The sequence below is a fragment of the Nycticebus coucang genome, chromosome 16 (assembly GCF_027406575.1).
Source record: "Nycticebus coucang isolate mNycCou1 chromosome 16, mNycCou1.pri, whole genome shotgun sequence".
Classification (NCBI taxonomy): Eukaryota; Metazoa; Chordata; class Mammalia; order Primates; family Lorisidae; genus Nycticebus; species Nycticebus coucang.
In genome coordinates, this window is record NC_069795.1 from 72,491,779 (window position 1) to 72,514,693 (window position 22,915).

Consider the following 22,915-nt stretch of genomic DNA (forward strand, 5'->3'; position numbering starts at 1 on the left):
GGAATTTTTGAGGACAATTTTCATCGTATTCTAGCTTTAAATTTTTGTAAGAAGCTTTATACCATTCATATTCCTAATTTTTTTGTCTCTTGTTAGAATCTTTTTTTTTTCTTTTGCAGTTTTTGGCAGGGGCTGGGTTTGAACCCGCCACCTCCAGCATATGGGGCCAGTGCCCTACTCCTTTGAGCCACAGGTGCCACCCATTAGAATCTTCTCTTTTAACCTAGTGTTTTGAAAAGTCGTATTTATATGCCTCAAGGTAGATCTTTTTCATGCTTGGTGCTAGGTACTGGGTGGGCCCTTTTCTCAGGAGACCTTATCCTTTGGTTCTGGTACATTTTCCCATATTCTTTCTTTAGTAACTTTCTCCTCTAAATTTTTTCATGAGATGTTTAGACCTCCTAGACAGATACTCCAATTTTCTTATCTTTTATTTTCCATCTCTATGCCATTTGGGTTAACTTTCTGGGAAATTTCTTCTATCATTAAACACTCATTTACTAATTTATTTCTGCTATCATAATTTTAAATTTCTGTGGGTTTCTCTTTGTCTTTCTTTATTACATCCTGTTACTTCATGAATGTGTTACCATCACTTGTTTCTGATGAGTTATGGTGTCTTTGAAGTGTTCTCTCTAGATTGTCTGTTTTCATTGATTTCTTTTTTATCTATTTGTTTTGGTCTCTCTTTCATGTTGGACCTTTGTCTCTGATGTCTGTGATCTTTATCTGCCCATTCGTATTTTAGAGTGATGCTATAGAAGCCAGCTGCAAGCTCTGTGTACAGGGTACTGCTGTAAATGAATGTACTTTGCCGTAAGACTATATAGCACAAATGACCAGCTGGTTTATTTTGGAATCTATAGCAGTGATTTTCAGCCCTTGTGCCATGGGACACTGGTATGCCATGAGAGGCTCTTAGGTGTGCTGTGAAAAATTGTAAACATCATTAATTAAATTGTTTTCTAAAGAAGTTCAAAGCACAGTGAGTATATTCTTTTTTTTGGATCAACATAATGTAAGTGCGCTGTGAAAGTTTACCTATAGGTTAAGTGTGCCATGAGATAAAAAGGGTTGAGAAACACTGATCTATAGGGTTGTTTGTTTCTCCAAAGAACCAGCTTTGAATCTCCTGCCAGAGGAGGAGGAGGTGGATCTGGGCTGCCAGTCCTACAGTTAGCTGGGAAAAGCAATGGCTGAATCTCATGGATTACCATAGTCTGTCCCTTTACCCTCCAGCTGCCTGACAGCCCTCACCACATGCCCACCTCTGTGTCTCGTATCCCTGTGTCCAGGGCTTCTCTGGCTTGGTGTCTCCAAGGAATATACTTATCAACCCCTGTGACAAGAGAGGAGTGATGGCCAGGTTGTAAGGGTGGAGCGTGAAGACAGGTTAAAATCCGTCCATGTGGATTTTTGACCAATCCTTTTCTTTTCAGTCCCCACTTTAATCCTACCTTCCTCACACCTGGTTCTTTCTGAAATCATCTGGGTGCTTAAGTTGCCCCACATCCACTCTACTAGATGACTGACTGCTCTTCCTCCATTTTCTTTCTTTGTGTCTTGTTGGGGTTACAGATACAGCCTGGTTTCATTTAAAATAGTGACAGAGCTTTTACTCTTTTTGTGTTTGGGGTGATTCTGATGGAAAAGAGAAGAAATGTCTTCGTTTCACCCTTTAAAATTCCAAATCTCAGCTGTGGTTTTTAATATAATTGTGATTATATTTTTGGTTTTCTGTATCCTCTGAATTTTCTGCAATGAACATGTATGACTTTTATAAGAAGAAAATGCACAAAAGAAGTCATTTAAACATAAAAGGATGCCAGAAAGCCTGGAGCACTCGCTTCTGCGTCTTCCTCACTCTCTTGCTGAGCCAGCCGGGCCTTCATGCCTCAGCTCCCTAACACCTGGGAAGGAGCACCACTCCCTACTTGTTGGGAGGCCCATCTGGAGTTTCTTACCTCTGGGCCAGGGCTTGTTGCCAACTATGCCATCTCTCTGGGAGTAGTGTGGATCCTTCATGCGTCAGAATGGTTATGCCTCCAAAGCTACAAGGGTTTTTTTTTTTAATTTTTTTTTTAATTTTTTTTTTGTAGAGACAGAGTCTCACCTTACCGCCTTCAGTAGAGTGCCATGATGTACACAGGACTCACAGCAACCACTAGCTCTTGGGCTTCCGCGATTCTCCTGCCTCAGCCTCCCAAGCAGCTGGGATTACAGGCGCCTGCCACAACACCCGGCTATTTTTTGGTTGCAGTTCAGCCGGGGCTGGGTTGTGAACCCGCCACCCTCGGTATATGGGGCTGGCGCCTTACTCACTAAGCCACAGGCACCACCGCTACAAGGGTTTTTGTTTGTTTTTAAGACAGAGTCTTACTATGTCGCCCTGGGTAGAGTGCTGTGGCATCACAGCTCACAGCAACCTCAAACTCTTGGGCTCAAGCAATTCTCTTGCCTCAGCCTCCCAAGTAGCTGGGACTACAGGCACCAGCCACAACGCCCAACTATTTTTTTGTTGTTGTTATAGTTCTTGTTTAGCTGGCCTGGGACCGGGTTCAAACCTGCCAGCCTCAAAGCTACAAGTTTTTATAAAGAGAATTCAGAGTATGTGTGAGTGTGTATGGATATGGCCATGGCACATAAAGTTTCCATTCCACCGATAGTATTCCAGTGAATAAAGGATGGTTATTACCTGGGAATTCTCCATAACCACCTCCTACAGACCTGACTAATCCCTCCACTTAGAAATACCATGAATGGCATTCTGAGGCATGCCCCTGGAACCCTTTTGAACATCACTGTCTCTACCAGGCCCAAGGGACTGTGAGACTCCAAGACCTACAATGCCCTGCAGGTCCCCACAAGCTCTAGAGCAGTGGTTCTCAACCTTCCTAATGCCACGATGTATTTTCATTGTTACAAAGGGGTCAAGACCCACAGGTTGAGAACCGCTGCAGTCTAGAGGGTCACAGGACTAACTGGAACAAAACAGGAATCCCAGAGCTGCAAATACCCATGTGTCTCTGAGCTCACTCTTATGAAGCTCCCCAAGGCTGAGAACACTGCCATTTCAATTGTCCCAAGTAAACAGTAAGATTCCAGGCTTGCTCTTTCCTCCTTCCTTCCAGGCACCTTCAAGCACTCCTTCCTACACTCCCAAAGAGTGCTGCCTCCTCTGCCATTGGGATGTTAGGCATTACAGCCTGGCCTACAATCACGTTCTTCTGGGAATTCTGTGAAACTTGATCCAGCCAATTAAGTCAGGAAATTGCTCTCTAAATTCAACATGTCCATGGCAACACGGATGTGGTGGGTTGAAGCCTCAAGGTCATTTTTATTTAATCTAGCAAAAACTACATTAGGTTTCTCCCACCTCGCAGATTTGCTTACTTCTCAATTTTGGTTTTATTAAACTCAGCAGTGTAAATACCTCACAGAAGAATTCTCATCAACATTCTCTTGCTAAACTCACATTCTCTACCCCGGAGCTACTGCCTGGAAGTGATGCCGGAGGAGAAGGCGGATGCTCTCCCGTCCTACTGCCTTTGGTGTATTTCATGCCCTCCTTGTGAATCAAGTCCCAGAAAGCATTTAGGACAATGTGTGTGTGTGTGTTGTTTGTGTACAAACACCCACAAATGCAAACATATCTATTAAAATCAAACTCTACTTGGGTCATTTCCTCCACCTGGGAAAGACCATTTGAAACCCCAGCGCCTTGCTGAGAGTGACTTGTCCATGCAGAGAGGAGCCCACACACATATGCATGAAGACAAAGTTACATTTGGAGACTGGATATCATCTTTAATTAATAATGCCACAGCTCAACACCTTTTTTGTTGCAGTGGCATCTTGTGATTGTGTGTGTTCCTGAACAGATGAGGGGCCAGCAGAGACTTCCAAGCAGGTCTCAGCTGACAATCTTATTGAGCAGCAATTGGCAGACAGTCTCCACAGAAGCACAGTAGCCAGACTCTTGCCTCCTGTAGCCCTGAGCCACTCATCCTCCTGGGCCACCTGAGGCCTGTGCCAGCCCAGATGAAAGAGTTTCTCAGCAAAGACCAGCCTCCAGTCCCCAGTCCTCACTGCCTCACCACAGGGATGTCCCTGGGTGAAGTATGGACTACTAGGCAGAGGTGGACAACCTAGGCTGGCCTTGGTCCACTGTGTCACACTAGGGCAGCACCGCAATGGCCCATACATGGGCTGAGAATCCAGAGCTACTGGACCATTCAACTAATTTCTTTCAGAGATAATCAGGATGTAGCGCAGGCCCTTCTTGGGGCCCTCCAGAGAGGGGCAGACTCAGCTCATGGTGGCCACAGGCAGTTGTTTCCAACCCAAACCCAAGAGCTTGTCCTCTCACCATCTCCACTCTCTGATTCCTCACACACCCAGCAGTTCCGCAGCCAGGCATGGCAGGGGAGGGTCAGCGTGATGGTGGGTTGCAAGGCAGCCATGGGAGACGCGGGCCGGGCTGGACATGGAGCCACATGCCAGCCTGAAGCCAGCCCTCTCCACCATGGTCCACTCCAGCCAGAGCTCTCTAAAGCTGGATGAGACCCCCATGAGCAAGGCAGCAAGTTCTTGGCCTAGTGCAGAGGGAAAATAAAACTGGCTCCACTGTCCCATCTCCACCTGCTCTGTGCCTTAGGAAGGCAAGGAGCCCAAGTCCCCAGGATGATGGTATCAGCTGTTAGGGAAACATAGTTGTCCAGGTGAGGCCTCGGGCCGAAAGCTGTGTTTGTTCAGTGGGCTTGGGTAGTAGGTGGTGGTGTACACATTGGTCTGCTGCAATGGATAGAAGTTGGCTCTATCATCAGGGATCAAGTTATTCTTGTTCAGGGTCTACGGGAGGAAGAAAGAGGTGAGGAGAGAGGTGAGGGAAGAGACAGGCCAGGGAGACAGGAGTCCAAGAGTGAGACACGGAACATTCAGACTCTGCTACAGTTCTCTGACCACACCACTGCTTCATCCCAGTGCCCAGCCCAGTTACACCCAGTTTAGGACCCGCATCCCTGCACCCTTCGCCCTACCCTATGCTTCTACAAGAAGCTCCCACCTTGAACTCCATGGGCGTGTACTTCTCGTTCTTGGGGGTGCCCCCACCCTTGTAGTGCAGATGGTTGGGGGTGGCGGGATGGACAAGTGTGGACTCCTGGGACTGCCGCTGGCAGTGCTGACAAGATAGGTACACTGCCAAGGTCAGAAGCCCAGAGCCCAGGAAGCAGGAGACACCCGTGGCCACCAGATGGATGAGACTGAACCCTGAGAGGAGAGGCAGGAGCTAAGGGCCACTGTGTCTTCAAGGGAGACTTTGCCTCCCTGGCAGCAAAAACAACAGGAGACTCTGAGACATACAGGAAAGGGCTTTGAGGCCAGAGCCAGAGGAAACAGGGAGGCTGGCAGCCTGTCACCAGGGGCCTCTTACGCAGCATACCCTGTGGCTTGAGTCAGAGGCGGCAACCAGTTGGATAACCTTTCCTTGGGTACAGACTGATGACAGCTTCCTAGCTGGGGGGCACAGCTACCCACGGCCACCACCCTACCCACGACTTCAAAGCAGTAGGGGACCCAGTGAGGCATGGATATCTGGAGTGGGAGGTGGGAAGAATCCAGACTTTGGAGCAGGACGTAGGAGGGGAGAAGAACAGCAAAATGAGATCGGGCTGCTTCCTTTTACCTCCACAGCTGGCGGCCTCCTCCATGCTGGAGGCTGGCAAGATCACTGCAGAAAGACCATGGACAGGGTGTCGGGCAGAGAGGAGTGGGGAGGAGCCCTCCTGAGACAGGACCCCAGGGTCAGCACTGAGCTGCAGGCCTAGGTCTGCGGCCTTCACTCCCTGGCACCAACCCTAAGAAGGGCTGGCCAGCAGTGCAAGTGTGTACACTGAGGCAAAGATGTGAGTGCTCTCTTGATGTCTCCCTCCCACCCCTGTGTTTCATTCTGCACCCCTCACCCCCCAGAAAAAGAAAATTGGGAGCTTATGCTGGGGACGGTTGCTATGAAGGTGCTGGCAGAAGGACCTACCAGGAATCTCGCTGTAGGGGCAGAGGCGGCTCTGGCTGCTATTCCCAGCACAGGTGCTGGGCTCTGGGACAAGTTCCTCACAGTGCCGGCTGCGGCTCTGGATCCCCTCCTCAGTACACACACTCCACTCAGACCATAGTGACCAGCCTTCTGTGGGTGAGAGGATGGGATGAGATTAACTGCCCAGGAGCCCAGGGTGGGGATAAGAAGGCTCCATGATGCTCCCCAGCCCTCACCAGATGCACTTAATACCTGGGCAGGCCTGTGTGGCACACAGTGCCTCCTCCGTGTGGAGCCCCAGGCAGATGTCCTCACCGGGGGAGGGCGCGGGGCTGGTGCAGGAACGTGTGCGTTGGTAGTGGCCCCCGCCGCAGGAGGCTGAGCATGGGGACCATGAGGTCCAGCAGGACCAGGCACCTCTTACTGCAACAGAATGAGGTGTATGAGGGGGTTACAGAGGCAGGTAGAGCCCAAGTCACTCTTCTGCCCACCCCAGGCCAAGCCACTCTGCCCTGGGCCACAGTGACCTCAGCATCCACCATCCCTGTCCCCATCCCTGCCCTGGTCCACTGCTAAAGAGTGACTCCCCCTGCAGGGGTAGGAGAAATGCAGGCAGCAGCTGAGATACCTGGAGGGAAAAACCAACTCCACCCAACCAAGCTCCTTATCTATCACACTTGGGAAACAAAAAAGTGACAATGAAGATGAGAAAAGGCCCGATTCACAGTGGGGGGTTGGGGGGTGGGGATATTGCTCTGGGGTCCCCTGCACAGAAGTGACAGGGGGAAGAAGTAACCTGGGCATGCAGGTTTCTGGGTAGGCCAGGCGGCTCCCCAGGAAGGGATTGCCAAGAATTCCTTCCCTGCGGGGTTACCTGGGCAAGCCTGGGGGTTGCAGTCCTGGTACTCGGCGGCGTCGCCCACACAGGGCAGGCCCCCATTGCGGGGCTCCGGGTTGGTGCAGGTTCTTTTACGGACGCGGAAGCCCAGCTCACAGTCTCGAGAGCAGGACGACCACGGGCCCCAGGCGGCCCAGCCTCCGCTCACCGTGTGCGGGGAGGCGCTCCCGCTGCGCAGGAGATCCTCCACCAGGGCTGCGGAGGGCACGGCCTCAGCGACCAGGACGCCGGCGGCCGCCCCCTCCACCGGTCCCCAAGCCTCCCCCAGCTCCCGCGGCCCCACTCCCCTCCTCGCCCCCGCCGCCGGGGGTTTCCAGGGAGGGTGGCCGGTGCGGAGGGCGCAGGGCTGTACCGTCGGTGTCGCAGGCTCCGGAGCCGTCAGCGGGGCAGGTCCTAGTCTCCGTCCTTCTCCGGCCAAACTGCAGGCCATGGGGGTCGGACAGGGGCGCGCGGCACGTGAAGCGGAAGCGCTGCTCCTGCCGCGCCCCGCCCTGCGTCACGTTCACTGGCAGCCACGGCGTCCACGGTGTGTTGCGCCGCACTTCGGGGCAGCCCTCGGGGTTGCACGTCTTGAACTCCTTCAGAGTGGGAGCGAGGGTGGTGTCACAGCCCGCGGCCACCGGGTCTGCTCTCCGCTTGGCCAGAGCCCCGTCCGCGCCCCCCGCGCGCCCCGAGCCGCACCCTGCGCCCCGGCCCTCACCAGGCCGCAGCCCGGACAGGAGTTGCCGTTCTCACAGGTCCGACGCCGCGACTGCACACCGCCTCCGCAGTTGCTGCTGCACTTGCTCCAGGAGCCCCAGGACGCCCAGAAGATGGGCACCGGGCAGGGCGTGTGCTCGTTACAGAACCTGGGGGTGGGCAGGGAGGCGTCACCAGGGAGAGGTACCTCTTCTGTGACAAGAAGTCCCCGTGAGTGAGAGAAGAGGAAGGACAAGCACCCTTCTCCCACGCCATCACCGGGAGAATACGGCCCACTTTCACTCAGCTGGACCTCAGGGCACGCCAGTCCTCAGAACCCCCCAGCCACGCCCTGGCTCACCGTTCCTCGCGGCTCTTGCCCACGCAGATGCGGCCCCCGTGGCGGGGAGCGGGGTTGCTGCAGCTTCGCTGGCGGACTTGGAAGCCAATCCCACAAGACGTGCTGCACAGCGCCCACGATGACCACGGGGTCCACGCTCCATTCCTGGTGGGGTGGAGGGGACAGAGACAGTTGTCCCTCTGAGCCCTAGCTTCTCAGATCTAGTTTGCAGATAGATTTTGTATTGTTGCCAGGAGGGGCCAGTGGCATAGAAAAATCAGCTCCTAACTAGGTCATCTCAGGCAGACCCATTCATTCCTCAAGCAAGTATGAGAGCCTTCTAACATATATCAGGCTGAGCTAGGGCTAAGGTCACAGAGACCTTCCTTTCCATCTTTGTTGCCCAATCCTTGTCCTCAAACCACATTCTCTCCCCTGCTACTGCACATGGCTTTGCCCCAGCCTCAGGTACTACTCAACTCTCGCCTACTTTGACTCCAATTTACAAATCTGGGCTCTGCCTCCTAGAGGCTGATAAGCCTGGGGGAGTAACAACACCTATGTGATGTAGAGCACACCCTTAGTTTCAAAGTGAGGATAATCCCATGAGGTTGCTGCAAGGGTTAAATTAATAAATGTATATTAAATAGTTGTTCTAACAGTGCCCCAAATTAATAGGTTAGTTGTTACAACCATTTTATGGAGTAAAATGGTAAAAGCTCTGTACACACATTAATCTCACTCAACCCTCTCAGCAACTGGCTTGTGGGTACTGTAACCTTCACTGAAAGAAACTGAGTGGTTAGGTGGCTTGGCCATGGTTGCACTTCCAGACAGTGGTAATCCAGGATTGGCACCAGGTCTGCTTGCCTTGTTTATCCCATGCTGTCCCTCTTATTCGGGACAGCAAGACTTACTGAGACCAACCTTTGTTTCAGAGTGATTCCGTGCCTGTCTAGCCTTCCTGTGTGCATCAAGAGCCCCAAGGCAGAAACTGCTCTCCCACTAGTGTGGAAACTCCTTCAGGGCTCAGGTTTCCTGTCCTGGAACAGCCCTAAGTTGTTTCCATTCCTTGGCAAACCCCTGGGTGGGGATGGCCCATTTCCCCAATTTTTCCCACCCCAGGCCAAGGCAGACATCACACAACCCCTGTCCTCACGTACCTAGAGCAGTTGGCAATGTGCATGGCTGGCCCCAGGCAGTCGAGGCCCCCACAGCGGGGACGAGGGGAGTCACAGGCTCGGGCCCGACACAGACAAGAGCCTGAATTGTCCCCATCTAAATGCTCACATGGTTGCCATGGTGACCATGGACCAAAGCCCCCATCCTGTGTCACATTCCGCACCTGCAGACACATGGGGGGGGCAGGGCCCCTGTCATCCAATGTAGGGGCAGAGAAGGCACAACATCCCAGGGGATTTGGGGGACACTGATGGGAAGTCATAGCCTTAACTGAGGGAGAGGTCTGAAGTGGGGCGTACGGGGAGATTCTCACAGGACAAGCTGTGATGTTCTGGGTCCAGAGGCTCATGTTGGAGCTGTCCTCCAGCGTGCTGCAACGTTGCTGCTTCCCGTCCCAGCCGCAGTACGGGTCCCGTGCCCCCAGGCATGCCCTGCCAGACAGAGGTCCTGGGACTTGAGCCCACTGGCTCCCCAGCCTCCCCTGCATCTCAAGAACACACCTGGACACTCCTGTCTAGGCACCTCTTTGCATCCAGCTGCCATCCACAGTAGTAACTAAATTCATTGAGCTCTTACTATAAAAATCACTTGAAGCACTTTGCAAGCAGGAATTAATTTAATACAGCAACTCAATAAGGTAAGAACTGTTACTCTCCCTGTGTTATATGGAGGAAACCAGAAGATCTGACCAAGGACTTGAACCCTCATCCTCCAGAGAGGGGACACTTAACCAGGAGATTGTGCTGCTTGCCTAAGTATGGGCCTCCGTGCTTGTCACCTAGGGCCATAGGAGCAGGCATACTTAACAGAATCAAAAAGTCATGCCTCCCTGCCAGGTGCTATGATCACTTAGGCATAAAAACATTAGAGATGCAAAAGGCCTTAAAGATAGTTTGGCCCAGCAGCTCTCAACCCTGGCTGCATGTTAGAATCATAATAATACCTGCGCTCATCCTAAACAAGAATCATTGGGGATAGTGTGGTTTTTAAAAGTTCCCTGAGGGGGTGTAGGTGTGGAGAGAAGGAAACACTTTTACACTGTTGGTGGGACTGAAAATACAGCCTCTTTGGAAAGAAGTATGGAGAATCCTCAAAAAACTCAAAATAGACCTTCCATTTGATCCCGTAATCCCATTACTAGGCATCTACCCAGAAGAAAAAAAAATATTATCATAAAGATATTTGCACTAGATAATTTATTGCAGTTCAATTTACAATAGCCAAAATGTGGCTAAATGTTGTTTAGCCAAAACAACCTAAATGCCCATCAACCCAGGAATGGGTTAATAAACTGTGGTATATGTATACCATGGGATACTATTCAACCATTAAAAGATGGAGACTTTATATCTTTCATATTAACCTGGTTGGAACTGAAACACTTTCTTCTTAGTAAAGTATCACAAGAATAGAAAAGCAAGTATCCAATGTACTTATTACTAGCATGAAGCCAGTAGGTGATCTAATACATGCCCACATGAGAAAAACCCAATTCAAGTCAAGTTGCAGGGAGGGAGGAGAGAAGAGGAGGGAGGGGTATTGGTGTCCTTCCACCCAATGAGGACAATGAAAGGGTATAAGGCACACCTCCTGGGAGCAGGACACAACTACAATAGGGACTGCACCTAACAAATGCAAACATTGTAACCTAATTGTCTGTACCTTCATATTAATCTGAAATTAAAAAAGAAAGTTCCCTGAGTGATTCTAATGGGAGCCAGACTGAGAATCACTGGGATCTGTAATACCACCTTTTGTTTGCACAAAGGCAAGGGGAGAAGGGGGTTTCCGGGATCACACAAATTGTATATAGTGGAGCTGGGATCAGGCCTAAGCTTCCTAACCACACTTCCTCCCTCACACTTCTGCCTCTCACTCAAGCCTGTGTCTGTTTTCACACACTGTGTGACTATGGGCCCATCCTTCAGAAGACACCTGGGGCATCCACATGGTTGTGCCCAGTGACAGAAGCTAGAGTCCAGTGCTTTAGCCACATGAGAATGAGCTAGGCTGCTAGGACAGGCTTCATATCCCAGTTCCCCCTTTCCTGGCCCCCAAGGCTGGTCTTTCCACGATGGCCCAGCACAGATAATGATTCACACAAAGACTCATGCCCCAATGCCTCCACTTCTTATAGTCGAGAGCTCCTTTCTTCCTTTCCTCCTTTGGATTTATTCATGTAACGTATATCCTTTACTTAAATCTCTGCTAGTAGAACTTCAAAGGGGAGAAAAAGAGTCTGTGGGGATTAACAGAATCTGGATTTTCAGCCTATTGCTAGGTAAAGAGATTATTAGATCTTAGGGCCAGAAAGAGGGTCCCTACAGCACCTGGAGAGCCCACTGCCATCCCAGGGGATACCTGGATCCCTTCTGTCTCCTTCCCCAGCTCCCACTCCCTTCTGAGCTGGTCCACTGGAGGTCTAGGCAGGTGTTTCCAACCTTTTTATTTTTCTCTGCAGCACATTGGAAGAATAAAAGTTGTCTTGGGCCGCACATTAAATACTATTGAAAGCTGATTAGGCAAAAAAAAAAAAAAAAAAAGGTTTATGCATCTCTGCATACTTTTTGTGATTTCAAATACCACAAATAAGCATAAAAAGTTCTCACAAAATCATGCAGTCCAAGGGCTGCAGGTTGGACACCCTGGTATAGAAAGAATACAGGGCAGAGCTCAGAAATGGGGGTTAGAAAACAAGAAGCTTTGGAGAAGGCAGTACTAGACTGCAAAGAAGTTGGGGGAGCCTAGACAGAGTCCACACAATTATGTGAATTTTCAGAGGGATTTTTTTCCATGAGCCAAAGGGCCTCAAGGATGCTAAAAACTAAAAGGATACACAAAAGAGCCAAGGGTTTCAGCTTTTGGTGTCTCAAGGATAGAAATTTTTCTTTTTCTCTTGAAGCTTCTGGGACAACCCCTAGCAGCCCAAGTGAGCCCATCTCTGAGCCCTTTTCTTATGAATAACTACAGGGGATGCCTGCCTCCCTGGCTCAGGTGGAGTGAGTGACAACACACTCCATTCACTGCTTTGATCAAAGACCACTTCAAAGCTTACAGAGCAAGGAATGCTCTTAAGAAAATGGAATGTCCAAGCAGAAAAGAGTTAAAATATGTCTCTGACTGTAGAGATGGGTGGCAATTTAGAGTTCTTTTCATAAGAGGAGCCATCAGACCAATAATATATCACCGTGTCTTTTTTTACTGCGGTGTCTCAAGCAGCCATTACAAAAGGGAACAGGTTCATTTCAGGAACTCCAAGGCAGAACAGAGATGGTTTGGGGAAGGTACAGCAGGCAGACTCTGGCACCTGGGTAATTGTCTCACAATGGGAGCTGTCCAAGGTGGAAAGGGCGTCTTAAGAGCTTATGAGCAAGTGCTTGAGAATGGGTCTTCCCTGGGTTCACAGGGCAGGCTAGGGAGGTCTGTGAGTGAGATGGGGTAGAGGACCCCAGTACCACCACCAGGGGCAGAATAAAAGAGGAAGGGGTGGTTCATGCATAAAATCCCCATTTTGTAGAGCCAGCCATTGGTTTATTCCCTTTTCTCCTCCTGCTCCTCCTCTTGGAAGCCCTGGTCCCTCTCTGGTGGGGCTTGATCATGCCCCATGGGGTTAAGATTTGCCTGATTGAAAGGAGGCAGCTGGAGGCAAGCCCCTGGGTCCTGGGCAGAGGAGGGGGCCTGAAAAGGACTCTGCTTACCCACCCCTATCCTCCTGCCAGCTTTCAGAGGAATGGGGGAAAGGGATGAAGTGTCTTATCCTAGGACTCTTATCCTAAAACCCAGTGACAACACACTCCATGCTAGGACAACTTCTGATAAACTGTGATTGGCAATAGGCTCCCAGATTCCTGGAATGCGTAGCTTGCTGGCTGTGTGTACTTGTTCTGAGCATTTCAATAACCTCACGGTAATGTGACCTTCCATTTTATACTTAGTATTTTTTGGATCCACCTGTAGCTTTTTGGCAGGGTTTGGTTTCCTGAGTTTGGAATAGGAGTCCGTGATAGGACAAACGTTTCAGACTCCAAAATGGCCTCTTTCCACCTTGCTCCAGGGTAGGAGTGCAACAGGCACCCTACACAACTTCCCTATCCCCTCTCTGCTGAATGTGTGGGTAAAGAAATGTCGTGGAACCTTCCTGTCTGCTGCAAGTCCCTGTTACTTCAGATCTGGCTTAGATCTGCACTGGCTCGCCCGGTGTCCATCTGCCCCACAAGAGTGCTGCTCACCACTGTCTGACTGATATTTTCACACTGCCTGTGGCTCCTCCCCACTGCTCCACACCTGCTTCACCACCTACAGCCATAGGATTCAAGTCAAAACCCTTCCTGGGAACCTCTCAGCTGGCCTCAATCCATTTTCCAGTTCCGTTCTTCATGCTGCTCCTGCACCAAACTCTTCTCAGGCCAAATAACTGGTCAAGTGAGGGATTGGTCGTATGCAGACAGCCACTTTGTACCTTGGGCTGGGTGGGCTGATAGAGTATAACAAAATACTGGGATACCAGGTTTGCTTTTAAGGATTTATAATTTCTTGGAGCACAAGTAGATGTGAAAGCTTGTGATTCACTGCCAAGCAGTGCTGTCTGTATTCAATGTCGCAGATTCTGAGACTCCAAAACCCTAGGAGGCTGGGGGGGCTCCTAAATGGGTTTGTGGAAGGAAGGGAATAAAAATACTAGCTACCACTTGTGACTCACTGAACTGGGCACTTGGATGTAAGTCCTAACTCCTAAGTTATAACTTATAACTCTGCCTACATTAAACATCATTGCTCCATCAAATGTCTCTCCATTTTCCTTATGAGAGAGTTAAAGCTCAAAAAGGTTAAGCAACTTACTTAAGATCATACAGTCAGGTAAAGAGCTGAGATGGAGCCCAGGTGTGTCTACTTCCAATATGGAGTCCTTCCCACTACACCCCACTGTCTTCCCCAAAAGTCTAACACTGGCTAAAGGTTCTCTCCCCAGCCAGATGTCCGGAGGTTTGAGGAAAGTGCGTGTTCTATTTCATCTTGCCTCCTCCAACAACCCTGCAAAGTGCCTCGAACACAGTAGGGTTTAGTAAATGTGTGGTGTGTCACTGATGGAACCATGCAGGAGGCTGAGAGGAGCTGGAACGTCTGCCTCTCCCACTGCCCTTCCGAGGCTGCCACCCATCCCCTCCAGCCTCCTCCCTCCCCTGCAGGCCTCTGCCCAGCTCCCAGCACAACCCTGGCACTATGGATGCCATTTGTCTTGTGAATCTTGAAGACAGATGGCACAGCCATGAGGACTCTCAGCTGCGAAGGCTTCAGAAGCTCATGTGGCTGTGGCTATGCTAGCTTTTGATTATCTTGCAACAAGGTGATGCAGCCTGGGAGAGCCTCGAGTGGTAGGACTCTGGCCTACATCTCCATTTGGCTTGAAAGAGGTTTTGATTTCCCCCTTAAGCTCTGATGTCCCAGTTGTCAAATCTGTGAATCCACCTGAAGCCTATGGAGACCGGATCTCAGCAGCAGTGGGAAGCTGGTGCAACGCCCCCACGTGGCTGCTCCCCTCTACCCTACCCACACCTAGCCTGCTCTGCGTCTTCCAAGGAAGGAAGAAAAAGGAGCAAAAATTTAAAACTGGGAAGGGCTGATCAGTTCCCACCTAATGGGTACAATGAAGGAGTATAAGGCACACTTCCTGGGTGAAGGACTCAATTTAAAGTTCGGACTTTGCCTTACAAACACAAATAATGTAACCAATCGTTATGTACTCTCATACTAACCCATAATAAAATAAAATGGGGAGCTGACTCAAAGCATCATCTCCCATCACCCCACATCTGGGCAGTAAGTGCTGTGGTCTCCAAGTTAAAGACCTCTCTCTGAACCGAAGGGACTGAGCATAAACCAAGCTGGCGGGAAATGGCGCCTAACTCTGAGGTTGACAATTGGGGATAACAACAGCCACCAACATTTGCTAAGCGCCTCTTTCCCCAGGCAGTGAGAAGTGCTTTATGTAGATTAGCCCCATTATCCCTCACAGAACCCCATCGAGTACCTTATGAGGAGGAACCAAGATTCAGAGAGGTTTAGTGACTTGTCCAAAGGCACACAGTTGGAGACCGCGGGGGGATGCTATCCCAAATCTCCCTGACTCCAAAGCCCTACCCCGAAGCGCCACCTCTGCAGTGTGGCCGCGTGACTGGCCTGGAGCTCCCGGAGCCTGTCCTCCCAGCCGGCCGGCTTACCCCTGGCTGCGGTAGGCGGCGCACCTCTCCAGCGGCACTCGCAGCACGCCGTCGCTCAGCCCCACGAAGAGCGCGCGCGCGCTGGGCAGGATCCGCAGGCTGCGCAGGGGCTCGCGGCGCGCAGGGGGCAGCACGTGCAGCTCCTCCAGGTAGCAGCCGCGGAGGCTGCGGCTCGCCGTGGACAGTGCCTTCAGGATGGTGCCCGACTCTGGGGGCGCGGGACAGACGAAAACAGCCTTGAAGGCCTGGGCAGCTCGCTGCCCCATCCCCGCCCCTTGGCCTCCTTCCCACCTGCAGCCCAGGTTGGGCCGGGCGGCTCACCGGTGCCGATGTAGAGCACGTGGTAGAGCGTGTCCTTGGCCTGCACAAGGTCCACCACGAGGTGTGAGAAGCGCACGCTGTCCTGGGTGACACAAGGCTCTGGTGTCACCGGCTGCACGGCCTCGCTCATCAAGAAGAGGCGCTGTGCGTCCTGCAGGCTGCGCTCCGTTAGGTTCTCGTTGGGGCCAGTCTCCAGCAGAGTGCCGCACTGCAGTGGGGAGCTGGGTCAAGGGCGCCCAACCGCCAGGCTGCCGCGCGACCCCCACCTCCTGTCTCTTCTTAACCCAGGTGACCACCAGCAAGCACTGATTCTCCAGCATTCCCCTCGGCCACCATTCCTGCTGGGTCCCCTGTACCCTTTCCAGGGAAGGATACTGTGGGGCCTGACCACTCCTAGCACCCAGACCTACTAGAGATGGGGTGAGTGTGGACGAGTGTCCTGTGGTTTCATGCAGTTGTCATTGGTGCCCCTCGCCCTTGCTGAGCCAAGTCCTGCCTTCTCTCTCCTGTGACCCCACCTAAAGTGAAGCTGGAAGGCAGCTGCCTTTTACTGAGCATCTACTACATGCTGGGCACATCACCCTTTGCATACGTATGTACAATCTATTGTGGTATGATCTCTGGTTCTGGATAAGGAAAAATAGGCTCAAGAGGCTTGGGTGGCTTTCTCCAAGGTCACACTGAGACAGGCTAGATCTGGGTCAGGCTTGCTGGAGGGCAAAACCTGAGGTCCTTCCCAGCTCCACACCACCCCTGAGCAGGAAGTTGGACGGACATGAAAGTCAGCCATCAGCAGACTCCTCTGCTCCCTTGCTCCTTCCCCATCTCCATCGCAGCATGGGAGATGCTCACACTACCCCTGTGTGGCAGGGCCCTAACCACGCCTAGCACTCAGAGACCTGCCAGGCATTAGTACCCATGCTGACACGTGGTGACCAAACTCCAGCTAAAATCCCTGAATTCCAGCCAGACAGCTTGTATAGTGCTCTCGTGGTCCCCTATCCTGCAGAGAGCTGAACCCCACTCCCTACCTCCTTGGAGGTGTGGGCTCAGGGTGGTTCAGAGCTTGCTCTGCCTCCTCCCTAATCTCCCCTTCTCACTGACAGTCTTAGAGGTTACTACGTTTTAGGGAACCACTGCAGGCCCCAGAGATGGATGTAGACCAGCCGGGACAAGTTTGGTGTTTGTCTGTGCTAAGCAGTTGGAATTGGCTTGTGACTGGTAGTCTGGGCAGTGTGTGGACAAAGGCAAAGGCAGGGAGAAGCTGTACCTGGAAATTGGGGATGGGGTTGGCGATGGGGAGCCAGGCAGCCCTGGGGTTCTCCTGGTAGCGAAACGGGCCATTGAAAGCCTGGGAGATGGCACTGAGGTTGAAGGCGCAGACGGCAGAAGCGGCAATGCTGTTTCTGAAAGGCAGGAGATGATGGGACACTGCTCTCCTATAGGCCTTGGCATCCTACTCTTGTGCCCCATAGCCAGCCATCATGTCCAACTTCCAAGGCTTATTAAGCACCTATTATGAGCCTGGCACCTTCTGCAGCATGGGGGTGTCTCAGGAGGAGGAGATGTGGTCCTCACACGCCGCACCCCCCTGGGAAAGACCCCCTAACTAGGAGCACTGGGCGGATCCTTCCAGGCTACCTCCTTATGACCTTCTCTTATCCAGCAAGTGACTGAAATACAGTCAGTGGTTTTCAAGCCTTTTAGTCCCTAGCTCACAGTAAGAAATGTATTTTACCTTACAGCCTGATATAGTACAGATCTACAATGAAATCCATGAAACGGTATTCACCCTCACTAGCTACCTGTATGTCATACTCTCATGTTTTATCCCATTCTATTCTGATTAATTAATTCCACAGCTGGTACTGAACCACTGATTTATGCTGTAGCCTGCAATACCCCGAGACCAGATGGCCTCTGAGACCCTTTCAATCTCAGAAACACATGCTTCCATGACTGATGTGAGCAGTTCTCAGAGACAGCACCACTACACCGAAGGTTTCTAGTCCTACTCTTTGCATTTGGTCCCTCTCCCAATGTTTCCATGTCTCTCCCCCTCTGCCTAGTTTCGATGCTGCACCGCCCTGGTAGTCTTACCTACAGCCTGTCTATCTCCTGATCCATTCTTTAGCAGCAGCCAAAGGGAGCGTTTCAAAATGCACCTCTAAGCTGGTCTTTGGCCTCCTTCACACCTGTCAATAACTTCCCCTTACTCTTTATAAAGATTAAAACCCTTAAAGTGGTCTGCAGGGCCCTTCGGAACATAAGCCTCCTTGCACTACCCTTCAGCCTCCTTTCTCATCTTTCTCCTCCTCACCCTCGAAGCTTCTGCCATGCTGGTCTCTGCTCAGTTCCTGAAACATTTCCTCCTATCCCAAAGCTCTGCGTGTGTTGTTCCCTCAGGCTGGAATGCTCTTCTCCCCTAGTTAATTCCTGCTCATTCTTTAGACATCCCTTCCTGCAGGATGCCTTCCCCCCACTCTGTTAAGAGGTTTCTCCACTCATGGCCCTTTCCCTTTGTAGCATTTATCACTATTAAAATTGGTTGTTTAACATCCATCACCCTGGCTAGAATGTAAGCTCCTTAAGGATAGAGCCATGGCTGGTTATGCTCCCACCAGGACAAGACCTGCATGGAGAAGATGTACAATAAATTCACTATTTAGAGTCCACATGGATGTCATCAGTTTCTCCCCAGCTACTCCTGCCCTCTGCTCACGGCCACCCACCTTCTGGTGGGAGGGCTGGGAACGTGAAGTCCCGGCCAACTAGCTTTCAGTTTGGAGCCTGTGTGGCCTGTGCTGCATGTCTGTCCCCTGGCTTGGATGGCCACTCTGCTCCTGCTCCCTGTCCCCTCAGACTAGCCTGGCCCTTCTCCATTGCCTGCTACTCAAGGCACAAGGTGGGCAACCACACTATATGGCTCACAGGTTTCTAAGGTCCTTACGAACAACACTGAGAATCTGTCCCTGGTTTCTGGTGCCTCCTCATCATTCTCTACACCAAAGTCACCTGACTGGGTTAGATGCTGCACAGGAAGAAGTGGTGGGAGGAGGGTCTTGTAAGAATCACACTTCCTCACGCCTAGAAAGCAAAAGGCGCTAATTCCCAGCCTGTGATTTCCAGAGCAGTCTAGGTGGGAGGTGAAAGCAGAACTTCCGGAAGATTGCTGGTTGGACTGAGCAGAATCATAGAGTCCTGAGGGTGGAGAGACCTTCAGGAATCCCCGTGGAACCTTCCTGATGGGCTGCCGGGCCTCCTGGGTGGCATCCCCTCCTCCAAGGCAGGCTTTACCACTTTCATTTCCAGCAAGTTCTTCCTTCTTCTTTTTGTTTTTTAATGGAGATAGAGTCTCTGTCACCCTGGGTAGAGTGCCATGGCATTGCTCACAGCAACCTCAAATTCTTGGGCTCAAATGATCCTCTTGCCTCAACCTCCCATGTAACTGGGACTATAGGTGTTCACCACAATACCTGGCTATTTTTTACAGATGGGGGTCTCAATCTTGCTTAGGCTGGTCTCGAACTCCTGAATGTAAGCAATCCACCCACCTCCTCCTCGTGAGTGCCAGGATTACAGGCGTGAGCCACTGTGCCCAGACAAGCTCTTCCTTCGTGGAGCTGTACACAGCTCCTATCACTTCCCTCACTTCTGGCCTAGGCCTGCCCTTCCCAGCAACCCAGCACCAGCGCTTACCCCTCCAGAGGCAGTAAGTCACAAAATCCTCAGACAACTGGTACAGGAGGCATGACAATCCCCATTTACAGACGAAGAAACAAGGACTCAGAGAAGGGCCTGCCTATACCCCCCAGCTGTACAGCCAGTCTGGACCAAGTCTAGACATCATGAGGAAGGGAGTGGCAGGGGGCGGGGACTCACACGTTGGTGGTGAAGACCCCATAGATGAGGTCCTGCTCGGGCAGATGGAAGGCACTCTGCAGCTCATTGTAGTAGAAGGGGACCTCGCCTGGGCGGGAGCAGTTAAGCCGGGCTTTCATGAACGTGGTCCACGTGTCCTCCAGTAGGAACCGGCCCCCCACATCATTCTTGCACACACGGGCCACCCGAGAGTACACAGTGCGTCCACAGTCATGCTCCACCGCGTTCTCACGCAGGAAGAAGTATGCAAACAGCCCGATATCATAGGCTGCCACAAAGTTTGGCTCTGGGGGCAAAAGAGGAACCGGGGGCAGGCCAGGCCCATCGGGAAGGGGTAGAGTTGAGAGCACTGACAACTTCATCTTTCCCAGATGGGCACCCTGACACCCCTGTCCCCCACCACCTGCTTGGTGACCTGGGGGCTCTAACCCTACACCCACCTCTACTACAAAGTGCAGCTATAATGACAGTTAACATGTGCCACTGAGTACTCACTGGGAACAAGACACTATCCTATGTACTTTTGATGGGTTAACATCTCTCAACAACTAAGTATCTTTATCCCCATATTACAGAGGGGAACACTGTGGCACAGAGAAGTTAAGTAGTTGCTTAAGGCCCCAGAGCTCGTTAGGGAAGAAGCAGGAATTTGACCTCTATGGGCAAGAAAATCTAATGGCCCCCTCTATAATCTCTTTTTATCCATAACATTTTTTTTCTAATCAACTCCTAACACTCTCTCCCCACCAGTAGCCCACCCTCCCTCCATCTGTTCTGGGTCCTCAGGACATCTGTGATTTCATCTGGGGTCCATCTCCAGATGCCCTGCTCTGGACCTGTTCCTTAATGAAGCAAGTATGAGCCCTTGCAGAAGTGAGGGCAAAGGAAGATGGATGGGTGTCAGGGTGGGCTGGCAAGGATGGAACAAAGACAGCCCCCACCTCTGGCGCTGGGGGCCTCCTTACCATTGAGCCACTTGGAGTTATATTGGGCAGTGCGAAGTGGTGGCCCACGGCCCAGGCTTCGGTAAATGGCAGGGTCCCGACCTGAGAAGTCGATGACAGTGGCCGCATAGAGCTCCCCCTGGGAGGAGATGACAGCTGTGGAGTTGTGGCGAGGGTCGTAGGGGCAGCGGGCCACACCATTGATCTTCTCAATAGTCCGGCTGAGGTTCCCCACCTGGGCATGATGGGGGAAAGGGGACACTTTTCCCTGAGGCCCTGGGAGCTGCCTGTTCTTTCCACTTCCCCGGTCTCTCTAGGCCTCTTCTCCTCCACTGTTCTCCTCACTGCCCAGCCCACAGTCCCTCAAGGAGCGAGCAGCCCTCAAGGGGCCGAGGTCCTGCCAGAAACGCCATCTATCTCCCACCCTAGTCAGCACCCTCCAAAGTAAGGTTGACCAGTAAAATACAGAAGATCCAGTTAAAGCTGAATTTCAGGTAAATAGTAAATAATTTTTCAGAATTAACTTGTTCTAAATACGGTAGGGGACATGCTTATGCTATAATACCATTTGCTATTTATTTGAAGTTCAATTTAACTGGGCATTGATTTTGGTTTGGATTTGGGGTTTGGTTTTTTGCTAAATTTGGCGAACCCCCTCCAAGACTGTGTGCCTGGGCAAGAGAAACCCCCGCTTGTGTCCCCTTCTGCCTGTTCCCTGCCCGGAACTGCCCCACCTGTCTGCTGGAGCACACTGGGGAAAAGGCATGGGTCCCACACGTGAACACCTTCCGGCCAGTGATGATCAGGACGCGCACGTAGTTCTGACACTCCTCCTGAGGTGAGATGGAAAGTAGCAGAGGGGCTCAGCACTCCTGGTGTGACGCTGGTGTTGTCCCCTCACACCACCATGTCACAGATGCCAACACATACTCTAAAACACTCCCTTATACCGCAGATCCCCCCTGCCCTCTTGTCCAGATTGCATCCTTGGACATGCTCTCCCGCCTAGGCCTCCTGTCCACATCACTGCCCGCTCAGATGCTCAGGGCTACCTGGCCACAGGGGTGTATCATCAGCTCAGGACAGGCCTCTCCAGCAGGGGACCTCATGCCCACACCATGTCCCTCCATCCCTGCAACCACAACCTCCTGCCAACTCCACATGAAACCCTGGGACCAGAGGCCACATACCTCAGTCTTCCCTTTGCTTTGGCAGGAGCGGCGTGTGTCCTCGCTGGGGGCCCACTCTGTGGCCTGTGGGAGGAACACATAGATATCATATGGCCGTGCCATTTCCTGCCTCTTACCAGCAGGGCAGACAGCAGCCGGTGTCTGGAACGCACGTGTCAAGGGCAGCCTGCAGGGTAGGGGTTCCTCTCACTACATCCTCGTGGAATTGGGAGGGCTGCCAGATCTTACCCCAGGGCCTTGAGCAAATGGACAGCCCTTAGCACAACACCCTCCCCACCTGCTTGGGACCAGGGAAGCCTGGAGTAACAACTGTCCTGTGCTTCATTGTCCCCATGCAGCTCTGTCTTAGGATTTGCTCCATCTTTCCTGCCCCAGGTCCACCAGGGAGCCGGCAGTGGCCAAGAAGGACCTTCAACACCACCCTAGGTCCTAAGTGGGAGACAGAAATGTACTTCTGTTATATGCCAGATGTGCCTCCAATGAGCAGGAGGCAGGAAGGGAGGAAAAGCTAGATTCTGCAAACCTTAGAGATTTAATTTTCCCACTACAACCCTGCAAAGTGTTTTGTTTTGTTTTTTTTTCATTAATAGATAAAGAAACTGAGGTTCTTTGTGACTTGCATAAGGTCACACAGCTGGTATATTGTAGAACAGGGACTAGAACCCACATTCTTCTGACTTTATGGGCTATGTGTGTTTTTTCTCTTTACCCTTTGTCCTAAGGGCCTGGGATTCCCCCTTTCCTAATTTGCTACCCCCCACCATGCTATATACACTTCCTTTCTGGTTTCCCACGTAGTGTCACTCGTGGTCTGCCCTGGGGTAATGTGTTTCGGGATGCAGCATTCACCCAGGGAAATGGAGGACAGTACCAAGTTCTCATAGGCCCACGGTATTAGGAAAAGGCTACCCTGAACCACAGGATCCCTCCTGCCCCCCAGCACCTATTCTGCTCCCACTCTCTCTGAACAGTCACTGAAAGGAGTGATGCCCTTCCAGGCAATGTCAACAGCCCTGGTGTGGCTCATCATGTATTTCTGGGTCACATGTATAAACATGAACTGCCTACCTGTCCTGGGAGAGGGAGCCCTAAACAAGCTGCTTTCCCATCCAAATGGGGGGCGGGGGGAGAAACCCACCTGCTTTTAATTTCTAACAAAGCTGCCTCTAGATGTGAAGCCACTGGCTCCAGAGCTCCAGAAGCCAGGGTGTGGGAGGAGAGATAGAGA

At 51.6% G+C, this 22,915-nt stretch overlaps 1 protein-coding gene across 5 annotated transcripts in view; it reads right to left on the reverse strand.

The window, feature by feature from the left end:
* Positions 1-3,793: 3,793 nt before the first annotated feature.
* Positions 3,794-22,915, reverse strand: part of SEMA5B (semaphorin 5B) — a 117,347-nt gene continuing 98,225 nt past the window's right edge. For 2 of the 5 annotated variants that reach the window (XR_008374932.1, XR_008374934.1), the window contains exons 5-23: positions 21,688-21,750; positions 21,232-21,330; positions 20,519-20,732; positions 19,554-19,839; positions 16,942-17,077; positions 15,672-15,879; positions 15,351-15,558; positions 9,446-9,563; positions 9,114-9,295; positions 7,972-8,115; positions 7,633-7,780; positions 7,285-7,510; positions 6,909-7,127; positions 6,287-6,457; positions 6,035-6,184; positions 5,687-5,731; positions 5,066-5,271; positions 4,146-4,851; positions 3,794-4,110 (exon numbers count right to left, since the gene is read on the reverse strand). Coding sequence is in view for 1 of the 5 variants with exons in the window: in XM_053565338.1 (XP_053421313.1) it covers positions 4,693-4,851; positions 5,066-5,271; positions 5,687-5,731; positions 6,035-6,184; positions 6,287-6,457; positions 6,909-7,127; positions 7,285-7,510; positions 7,633-7,780; positions 7,972-8,115; positions 9,114-9,295; positions 9,446-9,563; positions 15,351-15,558; positions 15,672-15,879; positions 16,942-17,077; positions 19,554-19,839; positions 20,519-20,732; positions 21,232-21,330; positions 21,688-21,750 (2,982 nt within the window). In the remaining 4 variants the exon portion in view is untranslated. Of the gene's footprint in view, positions 4,852-5,065; positions 5,272-5,686; positions 5,732-6,034; positions 6,185-6,286; positions 6,458-6,908; positions 7,128-7,284; positions 7,511-7,632; positions 7,781-7,971; positions 8,116-9,113; positions 9,296-9,445; positions 9,564-15,350; positions 15,559-15,671; positions 15,880-16,941; positions 17,078-19,553; positions 19,840-20,518; positions 20,733-21,231; positions 21,331-21,687; positions 21,751-22,915 lie in introns of all 5 variants that reach the window. The other 3 variants (XR_008374935.1, XR_008374933.1, XM_053565338.1) reach the window with 3 other exon arrangements.